Source organism: Neophocaena asiaeorientalis, unplaced genomic scaffold, assembly GCF_003031525.2.
Source record: "Neophocaena asiaeorientalis asiaeorientalis breed wild unplaced genomic scaffold, Neophocaena_asiaeorientalis_V1.1 scaffold981, whole genome shotgun sequence".
Classification (NCBI taxonomy): Eukaryota; Metazoa; Chordata; class Mammalia; order Artiodactyla; family Phocoenidae; genus Neophocaena; species Neophocaena asiaeorientalis.
This window is the reverse complement of record NW_020171801.1, coordinates 904,217-915,248: the sequence shown is the minus strand read 5'-3', so window position 1 is coordinate 915,248 and position 11,032 is coordinate 904,217. Positions and strand designations below refer to the sequence as shown.

General features: G+C 46.4%; 1 protein-coding gene across 1 annotated transcript in view; it reads right to left on the bottom strand.

Annotated features, from left to right (window-relative positions):
- Positions 1-11,032, bottom strand: part of LOC112396318 (AF4/FMR2 family member 2-like) — a 401,348-nt gene that overhangs the window by 96,223 nt on the left and 294,093 nt on the right. The window contains exon 4 of the mRNA XM_024740056.1: positions 6,796-6,840. Within this exon, the coding sequence (XP_024595824.1) occupies positions 6,796-6,840 (45 nt within the window). The remainder of the gene's footprint in view (positions 1-6,795; positions 6,841-11,032) is intronic.

Here is an 11,032-nt window from a genome sequence, read left to right as displayed (position 1 = left end):
GCGGGCCTCTCACTGTCGTGGCCTCTCCCGTCGCGGAGCACAGGCTCCGGACGCGCAGGCTCAGCGGCCATGGCTCACGGGCCCAGCCGCTCCGCGGCACGTGGGATCTTCCCGGACCGGGGCACGAACCCGTGTCTCCTGCATCGTCAGGCGGACTCTCAACCACTGCGCCACCAGGGAAGCCCTCATTTTTAAACAATTCACGCCACTACGTTGGTCATAGCTTTAACATGTTCCCTAGCAACGTTTCTTCTGCCACATTTTTTCATATGCTATTTTTTTAAGTTTTGCATAGCTCTCATAGTGATTCCTGTTTTGATTATTACTAATTTTTTAGGGACAGGCATTCTTCCTGGATCAGTTATCTGCAGGATATGTTTGTGGCAGTGGCGGCCATGGCTTAATATTACCAGACTAGCAGGAATTCTCTTCTGAACACCAGGGTGTGCCACCCAGTGCTTCGGCCTTTACTTCTGCCTTATCAAGAAACATCAGCTCTGCAAGCTGCTCTCAAAGCAGCCTCTGGCTCTTCCACCTTGCCTCAGCAACAACGTGCTTTCCACAAATGTGGATTAGTTATGTAATTTCTCATCCGGTTCGGCCTTTCCTACTTCTCAAAATATGCACGTCTCAGAGTTGGCCCACGGAAGCTCCCATCACAAACCTTCACACCCGTGCCCACTATTGCAATATCTTTTTTGCCTTTCGTGGTGTGCCTCTCATCCTGAAAATCAGTGCTTCATCATCTATGCCCCAGGTCCATGACCATGGGAATCATCTCTTGGATTCTTCCCTGTTTGACCTTTACAAAATAGTGATTTAGGCTTATGGATGTCTTCTGGTTAGAGCAATTACGGAGTTTACATTTCTTTTTCTCATTCTCCATAATGCTTTTGGTGAGTTACAAGAGAATTGCTTTGTGCTTTCATTTCAAAACTGGAAGATGCCTACCGAATTGATTCTGAGAGGCTACTTTCTCCATGCATTTTCCAGAGACGCTGGTTTTACCTTTACACAGATGCACATGGAGTGGTTAACCTCCTTGCATTAGACATTTTTTCCCAACCCAATCCCACTAGCACAGCTAGGACAAAAAAAAAAAACTGGTTCTTAAACAACAGTTGGAAGCTATTACTTCTTTCAGATATGCCTAGACTGCTTTTTGGCAAACTAATACATTGTTTCATTACCCTCCCTGTACATCCAAGATACAGAAAGCAGGTGTAAATTCTACACGTGGCTTAAATTCTCACGTGCTTTCATTCAACTCGATAGAAAATAATAAATCACCATATTTGCAAAAAGAAACAAGTTGACAGAAAACAGGCTTATTTTTACAGCACACCCAAGATATATAGGGACTCATATATTTACTCAGCTATTTTAAAGGGCTTACTCTTGTTCGCTCCCTGGACAGCTAAATGCTGAGTTGCTAAGTTACTGGTATTTGACATCATCTCTTCCCTGACATGTCCCAGGTTTGACAGGTTCCCATGATTCACTGGGCCACTCACCTCGTTACCCATGTTACTCATTTACCCAATGACGTCTGGATAATCATTTAAAATTCACATCATACACTAGCTGCAAACCCCCAGGTTCCACATGAAAATATTTAAACTGCTTTACAGGCTCTAAGTGCATTTGGAAGCCCACTGGATGGCTTACCTACATTGTTCACATAATAGTTGTTATAATTAAATTTAGCATCTTTCTTCTGGGTTGGTTTGTGTGTGAGCAAAGAGGAAATGATTATTGGGAGGCAAATAATGGGTAATATCTCTTGTGGGCTAATTTGGTTCCATGAATAGCTCACCTCACACATGCATGCTATGTATTAAGTCCATTAGTGCTTTGAGTTAGCTTCAGAAAAGGTAATACTCCACATAATTTACCCAGTCGAGGGCATTTTCACCTGCTGACAAATTTACATATTTCCCAGTGTCATTAGGTAGGAACTAGTCATCAGAATGGCAGAGGGTGCAATCATTAGTTAGTCCGTTTATTTGACTCCATCAGTGTTAATGTCTTTCTTGGATGGAACACTATATTACTATTTCAAGAAACTATAATTTTGAAAGTCCACACCAGAATAGGATAGATGCTTTCTGAATCATCCTGGGAGGATTAGTATTTAAGACGGCTATGTAGAAAATCGTTTGCATGATTCCAATTTGAACATTATTTATACATTAATTTGACAGGATATAAAATCAATTGCCTAATTATTGGTTAAATTTATCAAAGAAATTCTACTGAAAGGTGCTTGATTATGCTGCATAGTTATGATAATATAATCAAAATTCCTTTCAGACGTAATTGTCTGATCAGTTTTGCTCCCCAATCCATTTTTTTTCTCACTCTTAAGATGGGCTTTTTCATTCGTTTCCCCTTTAAAAGTAAAAACTAGCAAGTACTGTAAATGGCCGTCCTCTAATTATTTGGTAAGTTCTTTCCACACTAAAACTGTGCACTTAAACATAGACCTAACAAGCAGAATTGCCATAATTTAAAATGTTGTAAACACAGATCACGCTGCAATCAAAAGAGGTGCCCATGCCGGTGTTTACAAACCTGATCCATATGGCAGGGAGAAATCTGTAAGACGATAGTTTATCAAATCAAGTTCCCTAAATCCTAGCTAGCAAATTCAGCGTCCCTCATAAACAGTGAATTACCCATACAGATGTTTGCTTATGAAATTATCAACTACGGAAGGTACTTAGCTAGGAAACACAATCTGTTCGGCGTCAAATCTAAGAGGAGTGCTGTATCTGCATTTGTGACTCTGGAAAGGATTTAATTGACAGTCTGTTGATATTTTTAAGTCAATTCTTGCTAAGAACAAACAGATCATACCACTGCGGAAGAAATAATCATTGAACATCCATCCTCAGCTAGTAGCATTTAGTGCAGACTGCTCTCCTTGGCTTAACTCTTCCAGAAATGATTACTTTAGGACCCATAAAACCCGGCGGAGCTAGAAAAGAAGCCGCCACTGCGGCCCAGATTATTACATATGAGCAGCTTAGGAATCCCTCATATGACAGATGAATTGTAACTGCAGAACGCCGTCACTAGGGCCAGAGTTATTATTATTTTTCATTTCTGTTTGTACTCGAGGGTAGCTTGAGTCTAAAGAGAAAATGGCATGCTGATGCAAACAGGTACGCAGGCTGGGCTGCGCTGCTCAGATTGCTGCCTTTAAGTTTCTGATCTGTAAAATTTATAATAAAGGGCAGGTGGCAGGAAAGGTGCTGTGGGCTGATGAATTCTGATTTGTTGGAGAAACTACGTGGAATTATTTTTGGCATAACTGAGTGTGTACGAATTAAGGAAACAACAGAAGCTGAAATGAACTGTTGGTTGATGCCATTGTAATGTTAATCATAAGAGCCCGGGAGCTTGTGAAATAAGGATGGATTCAGGTAAGCCGACGGGAACAGAAGAACAGGAGGGGGCAGCGTGAGGATTGTTAGAGCCGGTTGTTTGCCCTGAGGGCGAATTACTCAACCTCTCTGGCTTTCCATAACCAGTAACTAATAATAAAATCTTTTAGTTCTGTTGTGAAAAGTAAGTGACAGAATGTACTTAAGTACTCTGCCTGCATAGAGTCGCACATCACTACTATTACTTTTTTATTAGTAGCAGTAATTTGTTATTGTTATTATTTTATTATTTGAAATGAGATTTGAAAATATTCAAGATGTCCGGAAGAATTCATTCCTAAGACCGGCTCAAATTCTGTCGGCGTGCTGGTATTCCCAGTTAGAGTTGCTAGGAGTAAGTCTGCCAAGCATCTGAGGCAATTTTTTTTGAATCCAGAGATTTTCACTGTAGGTTTGTGACACGGTGGTTGACAGGTATGGTGCAAAGCGAAGACCAGACTCTCCTTGTGCCTCTGCCATATACTAGCCTCACCCAGGGTGGCAGGTCATGTATAACCTCTCTGGGCCCCTATTTCCTGAAACACTGGGTTGGCCGAAAAGCTCATTCGGGTTTTTCCATAACATCTTCCGGAGAGCCCGAACGAACTTTTTGGCCAAGCCAATACTAAGGGACTACCATGGTTCCTATGATCAAAATAAGATAATGAGGTTCAAGTACTCTGAAAGGCAGTCACGTGCTAGAGGGACATACGTTCGTCATATGAGATCAAGTCAGCCCCGGAAGACCAGACAAGGTGGGCTCCCGGGTAGAATGAGAGCCAGGAGTGCGTGGAAAGAGAAGTGGGTCTGAAGGGGAAAAATGGCGAGAGGGACTTTCAAAGGAAGCCAACTGGTTTGAACTTGAACAGCGTTTTGAAAAGGGGGCCCAAATCCAATGCGTTAGGCCAAAGTACTTCCACCGCCTGGCGACTGAGGGGCTGAGAGCGGGGAGAGGCCAGTCGTGTCCTACTTCGTCTGTACCAATGTGCGATGAAGTGGCTTTGCCTGCTGGGCTGTAGAGGGAAAAAAGGGGGACTCGGGGAGGTGGGAAAGTTGGGCGAGCCGACAGACGGAGCTCTCTCCCCGTTACACGTGCCAGCGGTGTGTACACATTACAGACTGGTTCACGGCAGAGGAGAGGGATGTAAGGGTGCAGAATGACCCCCTGTTCTCCAGACGAGGAAATTGAAAAGCCACACAGCTAGGAAGTGATGCAACGTCAGGACCAACCGGCGGCCAGCTTTTCCCACCCCTGGGCCAGAGCACCTTCCTCTGCAGAGCCCCCTTCAGTGACGGAGAGAAGATGACCTTGCTCTGGACTTGGCTTAGTCGGAAAAGCACCGAGGGGGTCAGAGAGAGGAGGAGAGAAAGAGGAAAGGTATCTCCCCCCCTCCGGCCCCTTCAAGAAGGAGGCAGATTGGGAGCAAGGTGACCAACAGACTTACTGTGGGATCGTCTGCAGGGCTCCGAGGCCCTCAAACAAACAGGAACGTGAACGTGCCGTAAAAAAAAGGTCCAGCAAGCACTCTGTAGAGCCATGTACTGTGGTCTATAAAATTCCAAGCATGGAGACGGAAACATGTCGCTTTTCAATAAAGGAAAGCCCACTCATTAACGGTATTGTCGAGAAAACGAAACAAAACAAAAGCCCCAGAATTCTATACAATGTACAGCCCTTCGAAAGAAAAAAAAAAGCCCATTCCCCTAGATTCTCTTTCAAGAACAACAGAAAGACTTTTGTTACTTTCTCAAAGGGAGCTACCTTTTATGAGCTTATTAAGGTAACTACTTCTTTTCTTTCCGTGTTTAAGTGACATTCTGTTGTTTCTCTAAGTGGCTTCTCCAGCAGCCTGGAGTCGCCAGCCTCTGCCAGGTGTCCAGCCGGCTCCCCTCGCTCGGTCACTGTGTGGGCCACCTAGGCTCCAGGGCCAGGCTGCTCTGAAGTGGAGAATTCCAACTGTCACAAATGAGGTGGTGATTCTGAAACGGGTCTGGCATTCCTCTGGGGTTCAGAAAAGACCACTGACTTCATTTGAAAAAGCCAGACTACTGTAGGGACTAGAGGAAGAGGTTTCTTTCAGCATCGCCTTTCTTTAAAAGGCAGGTGGCCAAGACCCTCACAGTATTTGGCGTATCTGGTGCGTCACGCTGTGGATTTCATGGCGGCCGCCCGCACTCCCCACCCCACTATCCCAGGTGGAGATGATGGAGCGGTTCCTGGACTCTTACCAAAGTAACCAGTACTCCCCTAACTCAGATCGTCTCATCTCTGATCAGAGTGATCGGACTCCCCTCTTCAACAGTCAGTAACAGCGTTCTTGGGCTGAAAAAGGTGCACGAATACCCACAGTGGGGGAGATGAGGTGCGCGGTCAGCTCCATGGTAAACAGGTTTCTACTCCTTTCTATTCCTTTGGCTGCATCCTCACAGGGTGTGTTTCCAACACTTACCACGGAGAGTGTCGGGGGAGCTGAGGTGACTTGGGGAGGCGAGGAAAGGGGATGAAGAATTTCCCCTGGCACAGAGATGGATTTCTTTCCCCAGTGGAAAGCCAGCGTGTTTTTCTCCCGGCCACACTGATCGTTTCTCATAGTAAATAGCATTTAGATACCTCTCGGCAGCTCACGAGGGAATTAGGACAGGCATTATTGTCCTCTTTTACAGACAAGGAAGGGAGATTCAGAAAGATGAAGTTATCTGTCCAAATTGCAGAAGTGACAAATGGTGGAGAGAGAACTCACTCCCACGATTCCTGTTCTTCATATACCGCAACGCCTTAGGGTGCCAACAGGCAGACACGGGAGATACATTTCTCTGCCTTGGCTTTGGTTTCTCCTCTTGGTTTAATCGTGTACTTTGGGAGAGGTCTTTGCCACCTTTTGCAGCTCTGCGCTGTCTCCACGCCATTCTCATGCACCAGTTCACCCCCAGGAGTACCATCTCCCACAACTTGCCATCATTCTCAAGTCTCTCCTCACCTCCTCCCCTCCACCCTGCCACTTCTCATCCCCTCGTTGTAGGCCACAATCTCCATGACCATGTCCCGTCAGCAACGTAGCAGGAGGCAGCAATGAGGCTGACCTGAGATCCCAGAGAACAGAAAGGCAAAGATCGCGGGTAGGAGGCTTGAACAGGAAACGTTTCCTAAAGGAGGTGGTGAGTCTCTGTTCAGCCCTGAAAAGACTCAGAAGGATGCGAGAAGGCGACAGAAGCTTGGTGAGATCAGGAGACTGGCTTGATTAGAGAGCAAGAAGACGAGGTTAAGAAATGAGACACTCCCGGAAACAGAAGAGGAATGACTTTAAACAGCTTAAGCAGGTTGACTGCTTCATCATTAAAAGGCAGAGAGATAAAGGTTTAAACTCACCCGCAAGATTTCTTCAACACAGCTTGGGTCACTGGGAAGGCTCACCTAAAACAAAATAAACAAAAAAAGAAAATTAACCATAATCTAGTTATTCTCAGAAAAGCATGTTGTATAATATTTTACCCTGTAGGAAAAATTGTAAAGGAAGTAAATATAGCTATACATCTGGGGTTTTCCCCCTACGAAATACAAAGCAGTAAGTATCTGCAAATGGCCAATTTTGTTTTCTTTTACGGAAGCAGTAAGACCACAGTACAAGATGCAGAGAGGGCCTGGCTCTGTCACTGGTTTGCTCTGGGACACGGAGCCACCCTCCCCTGTCCCCCGAGCTTCACTTTGCTTATCCATCCAAAGAAGGAGCTCGCCTTCCTGATCTTTGAGGCCTCTTCCACCCACTGACATATTTTACCATGTTATTCATAATCACAGATTTGTAAAAGAGGACGCCTATATGAACCACTTGTGTGATTAATTGAAGTCCCCTTTTAACTCAGGAGTCCAATCAGATGCCTACAGAGAGAATCTCACAAAGTGAACGCCCTGAGCTTTTCTCCTCAGTGTGACACCTTCCTAATCAATCAGAATTCAAGCGACTAGCAGAGCTGTACCGAGTACTGACTCCGCACCTGGCACATGCCCTCTCCTTCAGGAGCTCCAGAGTCAGTGAGAGCAAGAAACCAAATGCCAAAGTGAAACACCAGCTCTAAAGCTGTGCTTGATGAGGGGCCTGAGGGTGGGACCACCAGCTGGAGGAAGGTCCACCAGGTGTGATGGCACCTGTGCAGGTACGGGCATCCCCCAAACCTTCCGAACTCTCTCCTTCACACCTTCACACCTTCTCCACGAAGGCAATTTGATCACCTCCACTTCCCTCCAGTTCCAGTAGGGAGACCATTTGGTCTCTTTCACTCACTGCCTTGGGAGGTAAAAGGCCAGTCCTGTAAAGAGAGTACTGCCACAGAGGCCGTAGGTTCCAGGCCTCTCGCAAGGGCAACTAAGTCCTAATCCCCTAGTTACTCTGATAGATTAAGGTATAAACACAACTGTATTTGAGGAAATGGGGAAGAGAATATGGCCCCAGTTTCCCTCGATCTTAAAAAAATACATGCTACAATCATCAGTAAATCTTAAATGAGCATAACAGTCACTACTGTACATACATTAATTTCAACCAATATTTACTGACTACCTTGACTACCTACTCCACGGAAAAGTCCCTGCTCCAAGCAGCATAAAATCCCTAGTGGGGAATTAGAGAGTCAACAATAATGAGGGGGCCATCCAGCCTGGGTTATAACCCAGTGTGGTTCCAGTGTACACATGTTATTCTGCTGTCATTACTGACAGTGTCCCTTTTCACCCTCAAAAATGTCCTGATTCGGACGACAAATTATACAGTCACCCTTCCAAGAACACGAATACTGAGCGGAAAGAACTGTAGAAGGAAAGGCTGACAAATTGCCTGGGCAGACATGGTAAAGAACCTTAAATACAGGCTCCCGATAGGGAACCACACGTGGTTTGGTCTAGCAGAGATCATTCATTCATTCATTCATTCATTCAACAAATATTCTTTGAGGGCCAGGGACTGTGCCACCAGGCTTGTGGTCGGCAAAGACACAACGGAAAGAAGCAGAAGGAGACACAGTTTCCTCCCTCGTGGAGTTTGTAGACTCAAGAAGAAGGTGGGTGTGAAGAATCACATAGGTAATGGACGACTGTTACCGTGGTAAGTACTATAAAGCAGAACATCCCATGGACACCAGTCCTGCAAAATGAAAGGTTCCGTGTCCAAAAAAGTATGGGAAATGCTGCCATGCATCCCCCTCGTGGCAACCCATGATGCAACTTAGAGGCTCTGAGACACCTATGTAATTGGTTTAAAGCAGCATGTTCCCAACCTTCTTGACTACTGATTGTTGGGTTTTTACCTTTCACGTGTGTGTTTTTTTTCCCCAATTAACAATGATCGCCATTCCGTAGAATGGGTGTTTGCAGAATATACACTAGGAAAGGCTGGTCTAACATATTACAGGATCACAGAACTCAACAGATTATTCTTAACGGCAAATAAAATCTCATTCCAAGGACTTCCCTGGTGGCGCAGTGGTTAAGAATCCGCCTGCCAATGCAGGGGACACGGCTTCGAGCCCTGGTCCGGGAGGATCCCACGTGCCACGGAGCAACTAACCCCGCGAGCCCCAACGACTGAGCCCCTGTGCCACAACTACTGAAGCCTGCGTGCCTAGAGCCCGTGCTCTGCAACAAGAGAAGCCACCGCAATGAAGAGCAGCCCCCGCTCGCTGCAACTAGAGAAAGCCCGCGTGTGCCAACAAAGACCCAATGCAGCCAAAACTAACTAAATAAATAAATTTTTAAAAATATCTCATTCCATTGCTCAAGGCTCTAGCAACCGTATTTTCCAAGACAGTTGTTGAACTTCTAACATATACCTTCCCCAAACACAAAGGTCAAAATGATTACAGCCAAGACTTAAATCTTCAGTGTGGTTGTCCCATTGTATCTGTTGGGCTGCCAACGCTCATGAAAAGGTCTTTGCTTTCCCTTTGCCACACAAACACACAAATGTTAATTTTGAAATAAAAGTGGGAAAAAAGTATCAGTCACATGCAGACACAGCGAGGACATCTGCCTGCGAGTCTCAAGAGTTGGGTGGGAGGCTGATCCTACCCCTTGGGCACAGGACTTCACGACCTTACCCCTCTGAGTTCCAGTTTGCCCAACTATAAAATAAAATCGAGTAAAATAAAAGGACGATAAGAGTAATACCTGCTCCTTTCAAAGCTCACAAGGGTTTCTGCGAGCAGCAAATGAAATAAGGTATGTGAACGCGCTTTGTAACCCGCAAAGCCCCTCACGGTGCGTTGGGTTTTTAGCCCCTGCCCTGCTGGTCTCCTCACTGCTTTATTACGAAGCCCAGTCTTCTCGTCTGCACAAGGTAAGATCTGACTCACTCTTGCCAACCGCAAATATCATGTCTACACCTGGTATTATAAATATCCGTTTCCTTATGGGGAAATGCTGTCAAAATAGAAAGAGTTGTGGACTCTGGGGAAGAACTCTGCCGACACGGACAGTCAAATAAATATGCATCCATACCGAGCGTTCAGATTTTCTTTTTCTTTTTTAGAAAATACTGGAATCCAGCATTGACATGGAGTCACCAGTCCCGCAAAGTCATCTAGTCCTGCTCTGCTGCTCTTTTCACCGCAAGACAACTCATTTGAGCCGCAAGTGGTTTTTTCCCCCCCTGCAAGTGCTTTTGAATTAGCCAGCGAGCATCTCCTCTGTGCCTAGAACAGTGCTGGGCGAGGGGGGTCGGTGACACAAAGAGCCGTCAGACTTGGCCTCTTTCTCTCGGAGTTAAATGTCTAGATGGGACGGGAAAACAAACAATTGAGACCCACTGGGACATACATTGTAAGGTGGTGACAAGGGTAATAGGATCGCATTCATTCGCCCGTCCGCCTATTCATCAGTTCTCCCATTTACTTCTTTAGACAACAAATCCTGACTGAGCTCACACTGTGCTCAGGACGGTGCCAAGGGGAGGATTTAAAGACACCAAAGACAACATAATTTCTGCCTTCGAGACTCCACGCAAATTGGGGGAGACAAACATTTACAGGGGAAACAGACAATACGGAACAGGAGGTCTGACTTGGGTGTCAGGGGTACCTACCGGGTTCACGGACAGAGCCATGTCCGACAGGAGGTCCCAGCCGCCGAGGTCCCCATCGCAGTCCTCGCCCCATAAGGGGGGGAGAGGCCAAGGATTTGACATGGCCGAGCAGTGCCGGGGCCACCTGAGGCCACTTCAGGCTCAGAGCCCCCTGAGGAACGGCACCCAGGTCACTCACACTGTGCTCTGGACAGAAGCCGGGCTCAGGCTGGGGCTCAGCCCCCGCTGCCTGGTTGCTCTGTCTGTCTGTCTGTCTGTCAGTCTGTCTCTCACAGCCCCGTCCTCTCGCAGGAACTGTGGAGGAGTCACTCGGACAGGTGCGACAGGAGACAGGAGGAGAACTAGTGGTGACACTGGGATTAGAACTGCCGCCTGACGAGTTGCCAAGCTGCCGCTTAATTCCGGAGCCACCTTCGCCTCCCTTTCAATGCACTCTTGAGTATTCAGAGAGTCCACAAAGCGCAAGTTAGCCACTCAGAGCCGGCGATCTCGTGCATCCCCCTCTCCGCCCCCTCCTCCGGGAGCAGAAAGGAA